The 23,038-nt window shown below is 49.2% G+C and overlaps 1 protein-coding gene across 2 annotated transcripts in view; it reads right to left on the minus strand.

The window, feature by feature from the left end:
• The window catches only part of LOC306970925 (glutamate receptor 4-like), a 146,150-nt gene that overhangs the window by 33,095 nt on the left and 90,017 nt on the right, over positions 1–23,038 (minus strand). For both annotated transcript variants that reach the window (XM_079567008.1, XM_079567007.1), the window contains exons 10-11: positions 19,911–20,117; positions 15,522–15,895 (exon numbers count right to left, since the gene is read on the minus strand). In XM_079567008.1, the coding sequence (XP_079423134.1) occupies positions 15,522–15,895; positions 19,911–20,117 (581 nt within the window). The remainder of the gene's footprint in view (positions 1–15,521; positions 15,896–19,910; positions 20,118–23,038) is intronic.

The raw sequence follows: 23,038 nt of genomic DNA on the forward strand, positions 1-23,038 counted from the left end.
GAGCGTAACTCTGACACAGAGACTTTAATATCTACGAGCGTAACTCTGACACAGAGGCTTTAATATCTACAAGCGTAACTCTGACACAGAGACTTTAATATCTACGAGTGTAACTCTGACACAGAGACTTTAATATCTACGAGCGTAACTCTGACACAGACTTTAATATCTACGAGCGTAACTCTAACACAGAGACTTTAATATCTACGAGCGTAACTCTGACAGAGACTTTAATATCTACAAGCGTAACTCTGACACAGAGACTTTAATATCTACGAGCGTAACTCTGACACAGAGACTTTAATATCTACGAGCGTAACTCTGACACAGAGACTTTAATATCTACGAGCGTAACTCTGACACAGAGACTTTAATATCTACGAGCGTAACTCTGACACAGAGGCTTTAATATCTACAAGCGTAACTCTGACACAGAGACTTTAATATCTACGAGTGTAACTCTGACACAGAGACTTTAATATCTACGAACGTAACTCTGACACAGAGACTTTAATATCTACGAGCGTAACTCTGACACAGAGACTTTAATATCTACGAGCGTAACTCTGACACAGACAGAGACTTTAATATCTACGAGCGTAACTCTGACAGAGACTTTAAAATCTACGAGCGTAACTCTGACACAGAGACTTTAATATCTACGAGCGTAACTCTGACAGAGACTTTAATATCTACGAGCGTAACTCTGACACAGAGACTTTAATATCTACGAGTGTAACTCTGACACAGAGGCTTTAATATCTACAAGCGTAACTCTGACACAGAGGCTTTAATATCTACGAGCGTAACTCTGACAGAGGCTTTAATATCTACGAGCGTAACTCTGACACAGAGGCTTTAATATCTACGAGCGTAACTCTGACAGAGACTTTAATATCTACGAGCGTAACTCTGACACAGAGACTTTAATATCTACGAGCGTAACTCTGACACAGAGACTTTAATATCTACGAGCGTAACTCTAACACAGAGACTTTAATATCTACGAGCGTAACTCTAACACAGAGACTTTAATATCTACGAGCGTAACTCTGACACAGAGACTTTAATATCTACGAGCGTAACTCTGACAGAGACTTTAATATCTACGAGCGTAACTCTGACACAGAGACTTTAATATCTACGAGCGTAACTCTGACAGAGACTTTAATATCTACGAGCGTAACTCTGACAGAGACTTTAATATCTACGAGTGTAACTCTGACACAGAGACTTTAATATCTACGAGCGTAACTCTGACACAGACTTTAATATCTACGAGCGTAACTCTAACACAGAGACTTTAATATCTACGAGCGTAACTCTGACAGAGACTTTAATATCTACAAGCGTAACTCTGACACAGAGACTTTAATATCTACGAGCGTAACTCTGACACAGAGACTTTAATATCTACGAGCGTAACTCTGACACAGAGACTTTAATATCTACGAGCGTAACTCTGACACAGAGACTTTAATATCTACGAGCGTAACTCTGACACAGAGGCTTTAATATCTACAAGCGTAACTCTGACACAGAGACTTTAATATCTACGAGTGTAACTCTGACACAGAGACTTTAATATCTACGAACGTAACTCTGACACAGAGACTTTAATATCTACGAGCGTAACTCTGACACAGAGACTTTAATATCTACGAGCGTAACTCTGACACAGACAGAGACTTTAATATCTACGAGCGTAACTCTGACAGAGACTTTAAAATCTACGAGCGTAACTCTGACACAGAGACTTTAATATCTACGAGCGTAACTCTGACAGAGACTTTAATATCTACGAGCGTAACTCTGACACAGAGACTTTAATATCTACGAGTGTAACTCTGACACAGAGGCTTTAATATCTACAAGCGTAACTCTGACACAGAGGCTTTAATATCTACGAGCGTAACTCTGACAGAGGCTTTAATATCTACGAGCGTAACTCTGACACAGAGGCTTTAATATCTACGAGCGTAACTCTGACAGAGACTTTAATATCTACGAGCGTAACTCTGACACAGAGACTTTAATATCTACGAGCGTAACTCTGACACAGAGACTTTAATATCTACGAGCGTAACTCTAACACAGAGACTTTAATATCTACGAGCGTAACTCTAACACAGAGACTTTAATATCTACGAGCGTAACTCTGACACAGAGACTTTAATATCTACGAGCGTAACTCTGACAGAGACTTTAATATCTACGAGCGTAACTCTGACACAGAGACTTTAATATCTACGAGCGTAACTCTGACAGAGACTTTAATATCTACGAGCGTAACTCTGACAGAGACTTTAATATCTACGAGCGTAACTCTGACAGAGACTTTAATATCTACGAGCGTAACTCTGACACAGAGACTTTAATATCTACAAGCGTAACTCTGACAGAGACAGGCTTTAATATCTACGAGCGTAACTCTGACACAGAGACTTTAATATCTACAAGCGTAACTCTGACACAGAGACTTTAATATCTACAAGCGTAACTCTGACAGAGACAGACTTTAATATCTACAAGCGTAACTCTGACACAGAGACTTTAATATCTACAAGCGTAACTCTGACAGAGACAGACTTTAATATCTACAAGCGTAACTCTGACACAGAGACTTTAATATCTACAAGCGTAACTCTGACACAGAGACTTTAATATCTACGAGCGTAACTCTGACAGAGACTTTAATATCTACGAGCGTAACTCTGACACAGAGACTTTAATATCTACGAGCGTAACTCTGACAGAGACTTTAATATCTACGAGCGTAACTCTGACAGAGACTTTAATATCTACGAGCGTAACTCTGACAGAGACTTTAATATCTACGAGCGTAACTCTGACACAGAGACTTTAATATCTACGAGCGTAACTCTGACAGAGACTTTAATATCTACGAGTGTAACTCTGACACACAGACTTTAATATCTACGAGCGTAACTCTGACACACAGACTTTAATATCTACGAGCGTAACTCTGACAGAGACAGACTTTAATATCTACGAGTGTAACTTTGACACAGACTTTAATATCTACGAGTGTAACTCTGACAGACTTTAATATCTACGAGCGTAACTCTGACACAGAGACTTTAATATCTACGAGCGTAACTCTGACACAGAGACTTTAATATCTACGAGCGTAACTCTGACACAGAGACTTTAATATCTACGAGCGTAACTCTGACACAGAGACTTTAATATCTACGAGCGTAACTCTAACACAGAGACTTTAATATCTACGAGCGTAACTCTGACACAGAGACTTTAATATCTACGAGCGTAACTCTGACACAGAGACTTTAATATCTACGAGCGTAACTCTGACAGAGACTTTAATATCTACGAGTGTAACTCTGACACAGACAGAGACTTTAATATCTACGAGCGTAACTCTAACACAGAGACTTTAATATCTACGAGCGTAACTCTGACACAGAGACTTTAATATCTACGAGCGTAACTCTGACACAGAGACTTTAATATCTACGAGTGTAACTCTAACACAGAGACTTTAATATCTACGAGCGTAACTCTGACACAGAGACTTTAATATCTACGAGCGTAACTCTGACAGAGACTTTAATATCTACGAGCGTAACTCTGACACAGAGACTTTAATATCTACGAGCGTAACTCTGACAGAGACTTTAATATCTACGAGCGTAACTCTAACACAGAGACTTTAATATCTACGAGCGTAACTCTGACACAGAGACTTTAATATCTACGAGCGTAACTCTGACACAGAGACTTTAATATCTACGAGCGTAACTCTGACACAGAGACTTTAATATCTACGAGTGTAACTCTGACACAGACTTTAATATCTACAAGCGTAACTCTGACAGAGACTTTAATATCTACGAGCGTAACTCTGACACAGAGACTTTAATATCTACGAGCGTAACTCTGACAGAGACTTTAATATCTACGAGCGTAACTCTGACACAGAGACTTTAATATCTACGAGCGTAACTCTGACACAGAGACTTTAATATCTACGAGCGTAACTCTAACACAGACTTTAATATCTACGAGAGTAACTCTGACACAGAGACTTTAATATCTACGAGTGTAACTCTGACACAGAGGCTTTAATATCTACAAGCGTAACTCTGACACAGAGGCTTTAATATCTACGAGCGTAACTCTGACAGAGGCTTTAATATCTACGAGCGTAACTCTGACACAGAGACTTTAATATCTACGAGTGTAACTCTGACACAGAGGCTTTAATATCTACAAGCGTAACTCTGACACAGAGGCTTTAATATCTACGAGCGTAACTCTGACAGAGGCTTTAATATCTACGAGCGTAACTCTGACACAGAGGCTTTAATATCTACGAGCGTAACTCTGACAGAGACTTTAATATCTACGAGCGTAACTCTGACACAGAGACTTTAATATCTACGAGTGTAACTCTGACACAGAGGCTTTAATATCTACAAGCGTAACTCTGACACAGAGGCTTTAATATCTACGAGCGTAACTCTGACAGAGGCTTTAATATCTACGAGCGTAACTCTGACACAGAGGCTTTAATATCTACGAGCGTAACTCTGACAGAGACTTTAATATCTACGAGCGTAACTCTGACACAGAGACTTTAATATCTACGAGCGTAACTCTGACACAGAGACTTTAATATCTACGAGCGTAACTCTAACACAGAGACTTTAATATCTACGAGCGTAACTCTAACACAGAGACTTTAATATCTACGAGCGTAACTCTGACACAGAGACTTTAATATCTACGAGCGTAACTCTGACAGAGACTTTAATATCTACGAGCGTAACTCTGACACAGAGACTTTAATATCTACGAGCGTAACTCTGACAGAGACTTTAATATCTACGAGCGTAACTCTGACAGAGACTTTAATATCTACGAGCGTAACTCTGACAGAGACTTTAATATCTACGAGCGTAACTCTGACACAGAGACTTTAATATCTACAAGCGTAACTCTGACAGAGACAGGCTTTAATATCTACGAGCGTAACTCTGACACAGAGACTTTAATATCTACAAGCGTAACTCTGACACAGAGACTTTAATATCTACAAGCGTAACTCTGACAGAGACAGACTTTAATATCTACAAGCGTAACTCTGACACAGAGACTTTAATATCTACAAGCGTAACTCTGACAGAGACAGACTTTAATATCTACAAGCGTAACTCTGACACAGAGACTTTAATATCTACAAGCGTAACTCTGACACAGAGACTTTAATATCTACGAGCGTAACTCTGACAGAGACTTTAATATCTACGAGCGTAACTCTGACACAGAGACTTTAATATCTACGAGCGTAACTCTGACAGAGACTTTAATATCTACGAGCGTAACTCTGACAGAGACTTTAATATCTACGAGCGTAACTCTGACAGAGACTTTAATATCTACGAGCGTAACTCTGACACAGAGACTTTAATATCTACGAGCGTAACTCTGACAGAGACTTTAATATCTACGAGTGTAACTCTGACACACAGACTTTAATATCTACGAGCGTAACTCTGACACACAGACTTTAATATCTACGAGTGTAACTTTGACACAGACTTTAATATCTACGAGTGTAACTCTGACAGACTTTAATATCTACGAGCGTAACTCTGACACAGAGACTTTAATATCTACGAGCGTAACTCTGACACAGAGACTTTAATATCTACGAGCGTAACTCTGACACAGAGACTTTAATATCTACGAGCGTAACTCTGACACAGAGACTTTAATATCTACGAGCGTAACTCTAACACAGAGACTTTAATATCTACGAGCGTAACTCTGACACAGAGACTTTAATATCTACGAGCGTAACTCTGACACAGAGACTTTAATATCTACGAGCGTAACTCTGACAGAGACTTTAATATCTACGAGTGTAACTCTGACACAGACAGAGACTTTAATATCTACGAGCGTAACTCTAACACAGAGACTTTAATATCTACGAGCGTAACTCTGACACAGAGACTTTAATATCTACGAGCGTAACTCTGACACAGAGACTTTAATATCTACGAGTGTAACTCTAACACAGAGACTTTAATATCTACGAGCGTAACTCTGACACAGAGACTTTAATATCTACGAGCGTAACTCTGACAGAGACTTTAATATCTACGAGCGTAACTCTGACACAGAGACTTTAATATCTACGAGCGTAACTCTGACAGAGACTTTAATATCTACGAGCGTAACTCTAACACAGAGACTTTAATATCTACGAGCGTAACTCTGACACAGAGACTTTAATATCTACGAGCGTAACTCTGACACAGAGACTTTAATATCTACGAGCGTAACTCTGACACAGAGACTTTAATATCTACGAGTGTAACTCTGACACAGACTTTAATATCTACAAGCGTAACTCTGACAGAGACTTTAATATCTACGAGCGTAACTCTGACACAGAGACTTTAATATCTACGAGCGTAACTCTGACAGAGACTTTAATATCTACGAGCGTAACTCTGACACAGAGACTTTAATATCTACGAGCGTAACTCTGACACCGACTTTAATATCTACGAGCGTAACTCTGACACCGACTTTAATATCTACGAGCGTAACTGACAGAGACTTTAATATCTACGAGCGTAACTCTGACACAGACTTTAATATCTACGAGCGTAACTCTGACACAGACTTTAATATCTACAAGCGTAACTCTGACAAAGAGACTTTAATATCTACGAGCGTAACTCTGACAGACTTTAATATCTACAAGCGTAACTCTGACACAGAGACTTTAATATCTACGAGCGTAACTCTAACACAGAGACTTTAATATCTACGAGCGTAACTCTGACAGAGACTTTAATATCTACGAGCGTAACTCTGACAGAGACTTTAATATCTACGAGCGTAACTCTGACACAGAGACTTTAATATCTACGAGCGTAACTCTGACACAGAGACTTTAATATCTACGAGCGTAACTCTGACACAGAGACTTTAATATCTACGAGCGTAACTCTGACAGAGACTTTAATATCTACGAGCGTAACTCTGACACAGAGACTTTAATATCTACGAGCGTAACTCTGACACCGACTTTAATATCTACGAGCGTAACTCTGACACCGACTTTAATATCTACGAGCGTAACTGACAGAGACTTTAATATCTACGAGCGTAACTCTGACACAGACTTTAATATCTACGAGCGTAACTCTGACACAGACTTTAATATCTACAAGCGTAACTCTGACAAAGAGACTTTAATATCTACGAGCGTAACTCTGACAGACTTTAATATCTACAAGCGTAACTCTGACACAGAGACTTTAATATCTACGAGCGTAACTCTGACACAGACTTTAATATCTACGAGCGTAACTCTGACAGACTTTAATATCTACGAGCGTAACTCTGACAGACTTTAATATCTACAAGCGTAACTCTGACACAGACTTTAATATCTACGAGTGTAACTCTGACAGACTTTAATATCTACGAGCGTAACTCTGACAGAGACAGACTTTAATATCTACGAGCGTAACTCTGACACAGAGACTTTAATATCTACAAGCGTAACTCTGACAGACTTTAATATCTACAAGCGTAACTCTGACACAGAGACTTTAATATCTACGAGCGTAACTCTGACACAGACTTTAATATCTACGAGCGTAACTCTGACAGACTTTAATATCTACGAGCGTAACTCTGACAGACTTTAATATCTACAAGCGTAACTCTGACACAGACTTTAATATCTACGAGCGTAACTCTGACAGACTTTAATATCTACAAGCGTAACTCTGACAGACTTTAATATCTACAAGCGTAACTCTGACACAGAGACTTTAATATCTACGAGCATAACTCTAACACAGACTTTAATATCTACAAGCGTAACTCTAACACAGAGACTTTAATATCTACGAGCGTAACTCTGACAGAGACTTTAATATCTACGAGCGTAACTCTGACACAGAGACTTTAATATCTTAGTTTGTAACCATAGCGACACGAAGCCATTCAGACACAGAGGACACGCCTCCGTTCACAGCGTCCTCCGTGTGGACAAACCCCAAACCGCCCACAGGGGGCGCCATCAGAGGTCTGTGGGTCCGTCCACAGGGAGGAAGAGGAGGAGCCGAACACACTGATGCACTAACGACACAAACACACACAGCCGACACACACAGGAGCACACACATGCAAGGACTGAATATCCATCAGCCCGACCTCCAGCAGGAAGCACTCACAGGCTTTATCGAACTCACGACACCGAGCAACCGAACATTTGGAGCAGTTCAGACCCGTCCGGCGGGTGAGGGGGCGGGGCGAGGATGAGGGGGCGGGGCGAGGATGAGGGGGCGGGGCGAGGATGAGGGGGCGGAGTGAATCATGAACATGTGAGAAAACGTCTTTAGTGGAATAACAATCAATCAGCTAAAGAGGAAACACGGCAGAACCCTCCTGGTCACCGGCGCGGGTCTGAACCGCCAAATGACACTAACCCTCCAGCCCGAGCACAGGTCTGAAAATCATGTTCACCACTTAACACTATGTTCACCACTTAACACTATGTTCACCACTTAACACTATGTTCACCACTTAACACTATGTTCACCACTTAACACTATGTTCACCACTTAACACTATGTTCACCACTTAACACTATGTTCACCACTTAACACTATGTTCACTACTTAACACCAGTATATTCACTACTTAACACCAGTATATTCACTACTTAACACCAGTATATTCACTACTTAACACCAGTATATTCACTACTTAACACAAGTATATTCACTACTTAACACCAGTATATTCACTACTTAACACCAGTATATTCACTACTTAACACTATGTTTCATGCAGTCTGTGTCTCACTCAGACTCGGCTGAAGACGACGAGGCTCCAGAGAAACAGAAACTGATGAAGGAGAAACAGACTTAGATCAGTCGTTCCCGAAGTGCTGGTGTTGGCGTCGAAAACCAAGCAACGTCCCATCCCTGTTAGTGTGGGTGTGTGGGGTTGTGGGTGTGTGGGTGTGTGGGTGTGTGGGGTTGTTGGTGTGTGGGTTGTGGGTGTGTGGGTGTGTGGGTTGTGGGTGTGTGGGTGTGTGGGGTTGTGGGTGTGTGGGTGTGTGGGTGTTTGGGTTGTGGGTGTGTGTGGTGTGTGGGTGTGTGAGGTTGTGGGTGTGTGGGTGTGTGGGTGTGTGGGTGTGTGGGTGTGTGGGTGTGTGGGGTTATGGGTGTGTGGGGTTGTGGGTGTGTGGGGTTGTGGGTGTGTGGGTGTGTGGGTGTGTGGGTGTGTGAGGTTGTGGGTGTGTGGGTGTGTGGGTGTGTGGGTGTGTGGGGTTGTGGGTGTGTAGGGTTGTGGGTGTGTGGGTGTGTGGGTGTGTGGGTTGTGGGTGTGTGGGGTTGTGGGTGTGTGGGGTTGTGGGTGTGTGGGTGTGTGGGTGTGTGGGTGTGTGTGGGTGTGTGTGTGTGTGTGTGTGTGTGTGGGGTTGTGTGTGGGTGTGTGTGGGTGTGTGTGGGTGTGTGGGGTTGTGGGTGTGTGGGTGTGTGGGGTTGTGGGTGTGTGGGTGTGTGGGTGTGTGGGTGTGTGGGGTTGTGGGTGTGTGGGTGTGTGGGGTTGTGGGTGTGTGGGGTTGTGGATGTGTAGGGTTGTGTGGTTGTGGGTGTGTGTGGGTGTGTGGGGTTGTGGGTGTGTGGGGTTGTGGGTTGTGGGTGTGTGGGTGTGTGGGTTGTGGGTGTGTGGGTGTGTGGGGTTGTGGTGTGTGGGGTTGTGGATGTGTAGGGTTGTGTGGTTGTGGGTGTGTGTGGGTGTGTGGGGTTGTGGGTGTGTGGGGTTGTGGGTGTGTGGGTTGTGGGTGTGTGGGTGTGTGGGTTGTGGGTGTGTGGGTGTGTGGGTGTGTGGGTGTGTGGGGTTGTGGGTGTGTGGGTTGTGGGTGTGTGGGGTTGTGGGTGTGTGGGGTTGTGTGTGGGTGTGTGTGGGTGTGTGTGGGTGTGTGGGGTTGTGGTGTGTGTGTGGTGTGTGTGGGTGTGTGTGGGTGTGTGGGTTGTGGGTGTGTGGGTGTGTGGGTGTGTGTGGTTGTGGGTGTGTGGGTGTGTGGGGTTGTGGGTGTGTGTGGTTGTGGGTGTGTGGGTTGTGGGTGTGTGTGGTTGTGGGTGTGTGGGGTTGTGGGTGTGTGGGTGTGTGGGTTTTGGGTGTGTGGGTGTGTGGGGTTGTGTGTGTGTGGGTGTGTGGGTGTGTGGGTGTGTGTGGTTGTGGGGTTGTGGGTGTGTGGGGTTGTGGGTGTGTGGGGTGTGTGTGTGTGGGTGTGTGGGTGTGTGGGTTGTGGGTGTGTGGGTGTGTGGGTGTGTGGGTGTGTGGGTGTGTTGGTGTGTGGGTTGTGGGTGTGTGGGGTTGTGGGTGTGTGGGTTGTGGGTGTGTGGGTGTGTGGGGTTGAGGGTGTGTGGGTGTGTGGGTGTGTGGGTTGTGGGTGTGTGGGTGTGTGGGTGTGTGGGTTGTGGGTGTGTGGGTTGTGGGTGTGTGGGGTTGTGGGTGTGTGGGGTTGTGGGTGTGTGGGTTGTGGGTGTGTGGAGTGTGGGTGTGTGGGGTTGTGGGTGTGTGGTTGTGGTGTGTGGGTGGGTGTGTGGGTGTGTGGGTTGTGGGTTGTGGGTGTGTGGGTGTGTGGGGTTGTGGGTGTGTGGGGTTGTGGGTGTGTGGTTGTGGGTGTGTGGGGTTGTGGGGTTGTGGGTGTGTGGGGTTGTGGGTGTGTGGGGTTGTGGGTGTGTGGGTTGTGGTGTGTGGGGTTGTGGGGTTGTGGGTGTGTGGGTGTGTGGGTGGTGGGTGTGTGGGTGTGTGGGGTTGTGGGTGTGTGGGTGTGTGGGTGTGTGGGTGTGTGCGTGTGTGGGTGTGTGGGTGTGTGGGTGTTTGGGTTGTGGGTGTGTGGGTTGTGGGTGTGTGGGGTTGTGGGTTGTGTGGGTGTGTGGTGTGTGGGTGTTTGGGGTTGTGGGTGTGTGGTTGTGGGTGTGTGTGGGTGTGTGGGGTTGTGGGTGTGTGGGTTGTGGGTGTGTGGGTTGTGGGTTGTGTGGGGTTGTGGGTGTGTGGGTGTGTGGTTGTGGTGTGTGGGTGTGTGGGGTTGTGGGTGTGTGGGTTGTGGTGTGTGGGTTGTGGGTGTGTGGGTTGTGGGTGTGTGGGTGTGTGGGTGTGTGGGTGTGTGGGTGTGTGGGTGTGTGGGTGGTGGGTTGTGGGTTGTGGGTGTGTGGGGGTTGTGGGTTGTGGGTGTGTGGGTGTGTGGGGTTGTGGGTGTGTGGGGTTGTGGGTGTGTGGTTGTGGGTGTGTGGGGTTGTGGGTGTGTGGGTGTGTGGGTGTGTGGTGTTGGGGTGTGGGTGTGTGGTTGTGGGTGGTGGGTGTGTGGGTTGTGGTGTGTGGGTTGTGGGTGTGTGGGTGTGTGGGTGTGTGGGTGTGTGGGTGTGTGGGTGTGTGGGTGTGTGGGTTGTGGGTGTGTGGGTGTGTGGGTGTGTGGGTGTGTGGGTTGTGGGTGTGTGGGTTGTGGGTGTGTGGGTTGTGGGTGTGTGGGTGTTTGGGGTTGTGGGTGTGTGGGTTGTGGGTGTGTGGGTGTGTGGGTGTGTGGGTGTGTGGGGTTGTGGGTGTGTGGGTTGTGGGTGTGTGGGTGTGTGGGTGTGTGGGTGTGTGGGTTGTGGGTGTGTGGGGTTGTGGGTGTGTGGGGTTGTGGGTGTGTGGGTTGTGGGGTTGTGGAAGTGTGTTGTTGTGGGGTTGTGGGTGTGTGGGTGTTTGGGGTTGTGGGTGTGTGGGGCTGTGGGGTTGTGGGTGTGTGGGGTTGTGGGTGTGTGGGGTTGTGGGTGTGTGGGTTGTGGGTTGTGGGTGTGTGGGTTGTGGGTTTGTGGGTGTGTGTGTTGTGGGTGTGTGGGTGTGTGGGTTGTGGGGTTGTGGGTGTGTGGGGTTGTGGGTGTGTGGGTGTGTGGGTTGTGGGTGTGTGGGTGTGTGGGTGTGTGGGTGTGTGGGTGTGTTGGTGTGTGGGTTGTGGGTGTGTGGGGTTGTGGGTGTGTGGGGTTGTGGGTGTGTGGGTGTGTGGGGTTGAGGGTGTGTGGGTGTGTGGGTGTGTGGGTTGTGGGTGTGTGGGTGTGTGGGTGTGTGGGTTGTGGGTGTGTGGGTTGTGGGTGTGTGGGGTTGTGGGTGTGTGGGGTTGTGGGTGTGTGGGTTGTGGGTGTGTGGGAGTGTGGGTGTGTGGGGTTGTGGGTGTGTGGGTTGTGGGTGTGTGGGTGGGTGTGTGGGTGTGTGGGTTGTGGGGTTGTGGGTGTGTGGGTGTGTGGGGTTGTGGGTGTGTGGGGTTGTGGGTGTGTGGGTTGTGGGTGTGTGGGGTTGTGGGGTTGTGGGTGTGTGGGGTTGTGGGTGTGTGGGGTTGTGGGTGTGTGGGGTTGTGGGGTTGTGGGTGTGTGGGTGTGTGGGTGGTGGGTGTGTGGGTGTGTGGGGTTGTGGGTGTGTGGGTGTGTGGGTGTGTGGGTGTGTGCGTGTGTGGGTGTGTGGGTGTGTGGGTGTTTGGGGTTGTGGGTGTGTGGGGTTGTGGGTGTGTGGGGTTGTGGGTTGTGTGGGTGTGTGGGTGTGTGGGTGTTTGGGGTTGTGGGTGTGTGGGTTGTGGGTGTGTGTGGGTGTGTGGGGTTGTGGGTGTGTGGGGTTGTGGGTGTGTGGGGTTGTGGGTTGTGTGGGGTTGTGGGTGTGTGGGTGTGTGGGTTGTGGGTGTGTGGGTGTGTGGGGTTGTGGGTGTGTGGGGTTGTGGGTGTGTGGGTTGTGGGTGTGTGGGTTGTGGGTGTGTGGGTGTGTGGGTGTGTGGGTGTGTGGGTGTGTGGGTGTGTGGGTGTGTGGGTTGTGGGGTTGTGGGTGTGTGGGGTTGTGGGTTGTGGGTGTGTGGGTGTGTGGGGTTGTGGGTGTGTGGGGTTGTGGGTGTGTGGGTTGTGGGTGTGTGGGGTTGTGGGTGTGTGGGTGTGTGGGTGTGTGGGTGTTTGGGGTTGTGGGTGTGTGGGTTGTGGGTGTGTGGGTGTGTGGGGTTGTGGGTGTGTGGGTTGTGGGTGTGTGGGTGTGTGGGTGTGTGGGTGTGTGGGTGTGTGGGTGTGTGGGTGTGTGGGTTGTGGGTGTGTGGGTGTGTGGGTGTGTGGGTGTGTGGGTTGTGGGTGTGTGGGTTGTGGGTGTGTGGGTTGTGGGTGTGTGGGTGTTTGGGGTTGTGGGTGTGTGGGTTGTGGGTGTGTGGGTGTGTGGGTGTGTGGGTGTGTGGGGTTGTGGGTGTGTGGGTTGTGGGTGTGTGGGTGTGTGGGTGTGTGGGTGTGTGGGTTGTGGGTGTGTGGGGTTGTGGGTGTGTGGGGTTGTGGGTGTGTGGGTTGTGGGGTTGTGGAAGTGTGTTGTTGTGGGGTTGTGGGTGTGTGGGTGTTTGGGGTTGTGGGTGTGTGGGGTTGTGGGTGTGTGGGGCTGTGGGGTTGTGGGTGTGTGGGGTTGTGGGTGTGTGGGGTTGTGGGTGTGTGGGTTGTGGGTTGTGGGTGTGTGGGTTGTGGGTTTGTGGGTGTGTGGGGTTGTGGGTGTGTGGGTGTGTGGGGTTGTGGGTGTGTGGGTGTGTGGGTGTGTGGGTTGTGGGTGTGTGGGTGTGTGGGTGTGTGGGGTTGTGGGTGTGTGGGTGTGTGGGGTTGTGGGTGTGTGGGTGTGTGGGGTTGTGGGTGTGTGGGGTTGTGGGTGTGTGGGTTGTGGGTTGTGGGTGTGTGGGTTGTGGGTTTGTGGGTGTGTGGGGTTGTGGGTGTGTGGGTTGTGGGGTTGTGGGTGTGTGGGTGTGTGGGGTTGTGGGTGTGTGGGTGTGTGGGTGTGTGGGTTGTGGGTGTGTGGGTGTGTGGGTGTGTGGGTTGTGGGGTTGTGGGTGTGTGGGGTTGTGGGTGTGTGGGTGTGTGGGGTTGTGGGTGTGTGGGTGTGTGGGTGTGTGGGTTGTGGGTGTGTGGGTGTGTGGGTGTGTGCGTGTGTGGGTGTGTGGGTGTGTGGGTGTGTGGGTTGTGGGTGTGTGGGTGTGTGGGGTTGTGGGTGTGTGGGGTTGTGGGGTTGTGGGTGTGTGGGGTTGTGGGTGTGTGGGTGTGTGGGTTGTGGGTGTGTGGGGTTGTGGGTGTGTGGGGTTGTGGGTGTGTGGGGTTGTGTGGGGTTGTGGGTGTGTGGGTTGTGGGTGTGTGGGGTTGTGGGTGTGTGGGTGTGTGGGTTGTGGGTGTGTGGGGTTGTGGGTGTTTGGGGTTGTGGGTGTGTGGGGTTGTGGGTGTGTGGGGTTGTGGGTGTGTGGGGTTGTGTGGGGTTGTGGGTGTGTGGGTTGTGGGTGTGTGGGGTTGTGGGTGTGTGGGGTTGTGGGTGTGTGGGGTTGTGGGTTGTGGGTGTGTGGGGTTGTGGGGTTGTGGGTGTGTGGGTGTGTGGGGTTGTGGGTTGTGGGTGTGTGGGTGTGTGGGGTTGTGGGTGTGTGGGGTTGTGGGTGTGTGGGGTTGTGGGTGTGTGGGGTTGTGGGTTGTGGGTGTGTGGGGTTGTGGGGTTGTGGGTGTGTGGGTGTGTGGGGTTGTGGGTTGTGGGTGTGTGGGTGTGTGGGGTTGTGGGGTTGTGGGTGTGTGGGTGTGTGGGGTTGTGGGGTTGTGGGTGTGTGGGGTTGTGGGTTGTGGGTGTGTGGGTGTGTGGGGTTGTGGGGTTGTGGGTGTGTGGGTGTGTGGGGTTGTGGGGTTGTGGGTGTGTGGGGTTGTGGGTTGTGGGTGTGTGGGTGTGTGGGGTTGTGGGGTTGTGGGTTTGTGGGTGTGAGGGGTTGTGGGTTTGTGGGGTTGTGGGGTTGTGGGTTGTGGGTGTGTGTGGTTGTGGGTGTGAGGGGTTGTGGGTTTGTGGGGTTGTGGGGTTGTGGGTGTGTGGGTGTGTGTGGTTGTGGGGTTGTGGGGTGTGTGGGTTGTGGGTGTGTGGGTTGTGGGGTTGTGGGTGTGTAGGGTTGTGGGTTTGTGGGGTTGTGGGGTTGTGGGTGTGTGGGGTTGTGGGTGTGTGGGGTTGTGGGTGTGTGGGTTGTGGGGTTGTGGGTGTGTAGGGTTGTGGGTGTGTAGGGTTGTGGGTGTGTAGGGTTGTGGGGTTGTGGGTGTGTAGGGTTGTGGGTGTGTGGGGTTGTGGGTGTGTGGGGTTGTGGGTGTGTAGGGTTGTGGGTGTGTGGGATTGTGGGTGTGTGGGTTGTGGGTGTGTGGGTTGTGGGTGTGTGGGTGTGTGGGGGTTCTGGGTGTGTGGGTGTGTGGGGTTGTGGGTGTGTGGGTTGTGGGTGTGTGGGTTGTGTGTGTGTTGGGTTGTGGGTGTGTGGGTTGTGGGTGTGTAGGGTTGTGGGTGTGTGGGGTTGTGGGTGTGTGGGTTGTGGGTGTGTGGGGTTGTGGGGTTGTGGGTGTGTGTGGATGTGTGGGGTTGTGGGGTTGTGGGTTGTGGGGTTATGGGTGTGTGGGTGTGTGGGTGTGTGTGGGTGTGTGGGTGTGTGGGTGTGGTCAGTCTCGTACCTGGGGGAGATGTCACAGCCCTGCTGCATGAAGGCGCCCAGGGAGAACCAGAGGGAGTTGAAGATGCCGAACTCATTGGGGGGCTGGTCGCTGGGCGGACCGTCGGTGCCCTCTTCGGGCTCCTCGGTGTGCCACTCGTACGGGCTGAAGCGGCTGACCAGGAAGAGCACCACGCTCACGCCGATGTAGGCGAACACGATGCACATCCAGATCTCATAGGCCAGCGGGTCCAGGAAGGAGAAGACGCCCGGTTTGGACTTCTGGGGCTTTTTGATCATGATGGAGATGCCCAGAGACATGAAGGGCTTCGAAAAGTCGATCACCTCCTCCCGGACCAGCGTGATGGTTAAAGGGGCCACAGCGATTTCCGCTTTCTGCAAACACAAACACACGTCTGTTGGATCTGAGGTCACGGCTTTAGAGCAGATGGTTCCTGAGGAGCTGCTGCGTCTGAAGCTCTGAGGTCAAGGTCAAATTTATTTATAAAGCACATTTACAACAACTATCGCTGCCCAAAGTGCTGTACACAGGCAATACAAACCTAGTCACCCCTAGTTTTCATCTGAGATCGCGGAACAACTAGCAGCATTTGATCTGCTGACCTCGTCGTCCTCTTTGGGACATAAACAGACAGAAGCTCTGAAAGGTAAGATGGGGCCATTCCATTTAAACACTTAAAAACCATCAGTAGGATCTTAAACTGGATCCTGTAGCTCACTGGGAGCCAGTGCAAACAGAACAGGAGTAATATGCTCAGATTTCCTTGAGCCAGTGAGTAATCGTGCAGCGGCATTTTGGACCAGCTGCAGGCGATGGATGGAGGCCTGGGACAATCCATAGTACAAAGAATTACAGTCGTCCAACCGGCACGAGATAAGGGCATGGACTACCCGCTCTAGGTCAGCGTGTGGTAGGTCGGGCTTTACTTTGCTCAGAAGGTGCAACTGGTAAAAAACAACTTTAACTACCGAACTGATCTGCTGATCCAACTTGAAGGAGCTGTCAAAAATCACACCCAGATTTCTGACTGCTCGATGACAGTGGTGACTCAGGAACTGAGGAACAGCTCTTACATGTTAGGAGGTCACGGCTTTAGAGCAGATGGTTCCTGAGGAGCTGCTGTGTCTGAAGGTCTGAGGAACAGCTCTTACATGTTAGGAGGTCACGGCTTTAGAGCAGATGGTTCCTGAGGAGCTGCTGTGTCTGAAGCTCTGAGGAACAGCTCTTACATGTTAGAGCCCAGTCTTTAAACATGACTCTTTTCGTTTATGAATCTTTCACATTTCTGTTTCAAATGAAAACCTTTTTATACAGTTGCTTTTGTGGCAGCTATATTGTGTTTCATGAATAAGACTTTAATGATGTTCGATAGTTCATGTATCTTTATAACCCTGTGCCTCCAATCGAACCATCTCCAGACTCCAGACCTATAGGGGGCGTGAACGTCGCCAAAAACAGCCAATAACGAGGCTCTGGAGGAAACGGAAACATCCGTCACAAAAAGCAAATCGCCTCAACTTCACAGGACGGTACAGTCTGCTTCCAGGGCGTTTGTCAGGCAGTAGTAGTAGTATTAGTAGTAGTAGTAGTAAGTAGTTGTAGTAGTAGTAAGTAGTATTAGCAGTAGTGGTAGTAGCAGTAGCAGTAGTAGTCGTAGTATTAGCAGTAGTGGTAGTAGCAGTAGCAGTAGTAGTCGTAGTATTAGCAGTAGTGGTAGTAGTAATAGTAGTAGTATTAGTAATAGTAGCAGTAGCAGTAGTAGTAGTAGTATTAGTAGTAGTAGTAGTAATAGTATTAGTAAGTAATAGTTTCCCTCATAAATAAGGCCAGGTTTCTCAAACACCTGGACCGATGTGAAAGCTTAGGTTTTCTTCTTTTCATTGCTGATCTCCCGCCCCCTGACTCGGCGGTTCCCACGGCGACGGCGCTAAAGGCTTAAGGGAAAGTGCTTAGTCCACACCTCACCGCCGCAGCTGCCTGACCCTGAGCTCACGAACGCAAACACACATAATCTAATCATCACCGTCCTGTGAAGGACACGAGCTCCGTGTGTCCTACAGAGGACGGACCAGATTTATCAGCCCTGCGCTCCAACACACGCAGGCATGAGAGTGACCAGCAGATGGCAGTCACTCATGGCCACAATGCAGTCACAGAGAGGCTCCTCACTGGTCACACTCACTCACACGCGGCCTCACACTGGTCACACTCACTCACACGCGGCTCCTCACTGGTCACACACACTCACACGCGGGTCCTCACTGGTCACACTCACTCACACGCGGCCTCACACTGGTCACACTCGCTCACACGCGGCTCCTCAGAGCGCTGAGAGAAACTACAAAGACCTGTATCGCAGTAGTATCGCAGTAGAATCGCAGCATTATCGCAGTAGTATCACAGTAGTATCACAGTAGTATCGCAGTAGTATCACAGTAGTATCACAGTAGTATCGCAGTAGTATCGCAGTAGTATCGCAGTAGTATCACAGTAGAATCGCTGCAGTATCGCAGTAGTATCGCAGTAGTATCGCAGTAGTATCGCAGTAGTATCGCAGCATTATCGCAGTAGTATCGCAGTAGTATCGCAGTAGTATCACAGTAGTATCACAGTAGTATCGCAGTAGTATCGCAGTAGTATCGCAGTAGAATCGCAGTAGTATCGCAGTAGTATCGCAGTTGTATCACAGTAGTATCACAGTAGTATCACAGTAGTATCGCAGTTGTATCACAGTAGTATCACAGTAGTATCGCAGTTGTATCACAGTAGTATCGCAGTAGTATCGCAGTAGTATCGCAGTAGTATCACAGTAGTATCGCAGTAGTATCGCAGTAGTATCGCAGTAGTATCGCAGTTGTATCACAGTAGTATCACAGTAGTATCGCAGTAGTATCGCAGTAGTATCACAGTAGTATCACAGTAGTATCGCAGTTGTATCACAGTAGTATCGCAGTAGTATCGCAGTAGTATCGCAGTAGTATCGCAGTAGTATCACATTAGTATCACAGTAGTATCACAGTAGCATCACAGTAGTATCACAGTAGTATCACAGTAGTATCGCAGTAGTATCACATTAGTATCACAGTAGTATCACAGTAGCATCACAGTAGTATCACAGTAGTATCGCAGTAGTATCGCAGTAGTATCGCAGTAGTGTCGCAGTAGTGTCGCAGTAGTGTCGCAGTAGTTTCACGTAGTATCGCAGTAGTGTCGCAGTAGTATCGCAGTAGTATCACAGTAGTATCGCAGTAGTATCGCAGTAGTGTCGCAGTAGTATCGCAGTAGTATCGCAGTTGTATCACAGTAGTATCACAGTAGTATCGCAGTAGTATCACAGGAGTATCGCAGTAGTATCGCAGTAGTATCGCAGTAGTATCACAGTAGTATCGCAGGAGTATCGCAGTAGTATCACAGTAGTATCACAGTAGTATCGCAGTTGTATCACAGTAGTATCACAGTAGTATCGCAGTAGTATCACAGGAGTATCGCAGTAGTATCACAGTAGTATCACAGTAGTATCGCAGTAGTATCACATTAGTATCACAGTAGTATCACAGTAGCATCACCGTAGTATCACAGTAGTATCGCAGTAGTATCGCAGTAGTATCGCAGTAGTATCGCAGTAGTATCACAGTAGTATCGCAGTAGTATCACATTAGTATCACAGTAGTATCACAGTAGCATCACAGTAGTATCACAGTAGTATCGCAGTAGTATCACATTAGTATCACAGTAGTATCACAGTAGCATCACAGTAGTATCACAGTAGTATCGCAGTAGAATCGCAGTAGTATCACAGTAGTATCGCAGTAGTATCGCAGTAGTATCACAGTAGTATCACAGTAGTATCGCAGTAGTATCACAGTAGTATCGCAGTAGTATCACAGTAGTATTGCAGTAGTATCACAGTAGTATCACAGCAGTATCACAGTAGTATCGCAGTAGTTTCACAGTAGTATCGCAGTAGTATCGCAGTAGTATCGCAGTAGTATCACAGTAGTATCGCAGTAGTATCACAGTAGTATCACAGTAGTATCGCAGCAGTATCACAGTAGTATCGCAGTAGTATCGCAGTAGTATCGCAGTAGTTTCGCAGTAGTATCGCAGTACCATCACAGTAGTATCGCAGTAGTATCACAGTAGTATCGCAGTAGTATCGCAGTAGTATCGCAGTAGTATCGCAGTAGTATCGCAGTAGTATCACAGTAGTATCGCTTCAGTATCGCAGTAGTATCGCAGTAGTATCACAGTAGTATCGCTTCAGTATCGCAGTAGTATCGCAGTAGTATCACAGTAGTATCGCAGTAGTATCACAGTAGTATCACAGTAGTATCGCAGTAGTATCGCAGTAGTATCACAGTAGTATCACAGTAGTATTGCAGTACTCACCCCGTACACCAGCTCCCCGACCATCCCGTTCCAGATCTTGGTCTCCGGGTCTCGAGCGCCGTACTTCCCGTCCGGGACGATCGAGATCTTGTACTTGATTCCGATGTGTTTGGCGATTTCTGAGGCCAGGTCGACGCAGTATCCCTCGTACTGGTCATTCCCCTCGTACATCTCCCAGTTCTTCTTCAGCATGACGTACGGCCCCTCCTACACGCCAAGAGAGACCGTTACACGCCACACACACGCCAGGAGAGACTGTTACACACCACACACACGCTTAGAGAGACTGTTACACGCCACACACGCCAAGAGAGACTGTTACACGCCACACACACGCCAGGAGAGACGTTACACGCCACACACACGCTTAGAGAGACTGTTACAGGCCACACACATGCTTAGAGAGACTGTTACACGCCACACACACGCTTAGAGAGACTGTTACACGCTACACACACGCCAAGAGAGACCGTTACACGCCACACACACGCAAAGAGAGACTGTTACACGCCACACACACGCCAAGAGAGACCGTTACACGCCACACACGCCAAGAGAGACTGTTACACGCCACACACACGCCAGGAGAGACGTTACACGCCACACACACGCTTAGAGAGACTGTTACAGGCCACACACACGCCAAGAGAGACTGTTACACGCCACACACACGCTTAGAGAGACTGTTACACGCTACACACACGCCAAGAGAGACCGTTACACGCCACACACACGCAAAGAGAGACTGTTACACGCCACACACACGCCAAGAGAGACCGTTACACGCCACACACACGCCAAGAGAGACTGTTACACGCCACACACACGCCAAGAGAGACCGTTACACGCCACACACACGCCAAGAGAGACTGTTACACGCCACACACACGCTTAGAGAGACCGTTACACGCCACACACACGCTTAGAGAGACTGTTACACGCCACACACACGCTTAGAGAGACTGTTACACGCCACACACACGCCAGGAGAGACCGTTACACGCCACACACACGCCAAGAGAGACCGTTACACGCCACACACACGCCAGGAGAGACCGTTACACGCCACACACACGCCAAGAGAGACCGTTACACGCCACACACACGCCAGGAGAGACCGTTACACGCCACACACACGCTTAGAGAGACTGTTACACGCCACACACACGCTTAGAGAGACTGTTACACGCCACACACACGCCAAGAGAGACTGTTACACGCCACACACACGCCAAGAGAGACCGTTACACGCCACACACACGCCAGGAGAGACCGTTACACGCCACACACACGCCAAGAGAGACCGTTACACGCCACACACACGCCAGGAGAGACCGTTACACGCCACACACACGCTTAGAGAGACTGTTACACGCCACACACACGCCAGGAGAGACCGTTACACGCCACACACACGCCAAGAGAGACCGTTACACGCCACACACACGCCAGGAGAGACCGTTACACGCCACACACACGCCAAGAGAGACCGTTACACGCCACACACACGCCAGGAGAGACCGTTACACGCCACACACACGCTTAGAGAGACTGTTACACGCCACACACACGCTTAGAGAGACCGTTACACGCCACACACACGCCAGGAGAGACCGTTACACGCCACACACACGCTTAGAGAGACTGTTACACGCCACACACACGCCAAGAGAGACCGTTACACGCCACACACACGCCAGGAGAGACCGTTACACGCCACACACACGCCAAGAGAGACTGTTACACGCCACACACACGCCAAGAGAGACCGTTACACGCCACACACACGCTTAGAGAGACTGTTACACGCCACACACACGCCAAGAGAGACTGTTACACGCCACACACACGCTTAGAGAGACCGTTACACGCCACACACACGCTTAGAGAGACTGTTACACGCCACACACACGCCAGCAGAGACTGTTACACGCCACACACACGCCAGGAGAGACTGTTACACGCCACACACCCGCCAAGAGAGACTGTTACACGCCACACACACGCTTAGAGAGACTGTTACACGCCACACACACACTTAGAGAGACTGTTACACGCCACACACACGCTTAGAGAGACTGTTACACGCCACACACACGCTTAGAGAGACTGTTACACGCCACACACACGCTTAGAGAGACCGTTACACGCCACACACACGCTTAGAGAGACTGTTACACGCCACACACACGCCAGGAGAGACTGTTACACGCCACACACACGCTTAGAGAGACTGTTACACGCCACACACACGCTTAGAGAGACCGTTACACGCCACACACCCGCCAAGAGAGACTGTTACACGCCACACACACGCTTAGAGAGACTGTTACACGCCACACACACGCTTAGAGAGACTGTTACACGCCACACACACGCTTAGAGAGACCGTTACACGCCACACACACGCTTAGAGAGACCGTTACACGCCACACACACGCTTAGAGAGACCGTTACACGCCACACACCCGCCAAGAGAGACTGTTACACGCCACACACACGCTTAGAGAGACTGTTACACGCCACACACACGCTTAGAGAGACTGTTACACGCCACACACACGCTTAGAGAGACCGTTACACGCCACACACACGCCAGGAGAGACTGTTACACGCCACACACACGCTTAGAGAGACCGTTACACGCCACACACACGCCAAGAGAGACTGTTACACGCCACACACACGCCAAGAGAGACGTTACACGCCACACACACGCTTAGAGAGACTGTTACACGCCACACATACGCTTAGAGAGACCGTTACACGCCACACACACGCCAGGAGAGACCGTTACAAGCCACACACACGCCAGGAGAGACTGTTACACGCCACACATACGCTTAGAGAGACCGTTACACGCCACACACACGCTTAGAGAGACCGTTACACGCCACACACACGCTTAGAGAGACTGTTACACGCCACACACACGCCAGCAGAGACTGTTACACGCCACACACCCGCCAAGAGAGACTGTTACACGCCACACACACGCCAGGAGAGACCGTTACACGCCACACACACGCTTAGAGAGACTGTTACACGCCACACACACGCCAGGAGAGACTGTTACACGCCACACACACGCTTAGAGAGACAGTTACACGCCACACACACGCTTAGAG

This window comes from Gobius niger, assembly GCF_951799975.1.
Source record: "Gobius niger genome assembly, chromosome: 11".
Classification (NCBI taxonomy): Eukaryota; Metazoa; Chordata; class Actinopteri; order Gobiiformes; family Gobiidae; genus Gobius; species Gobius niger.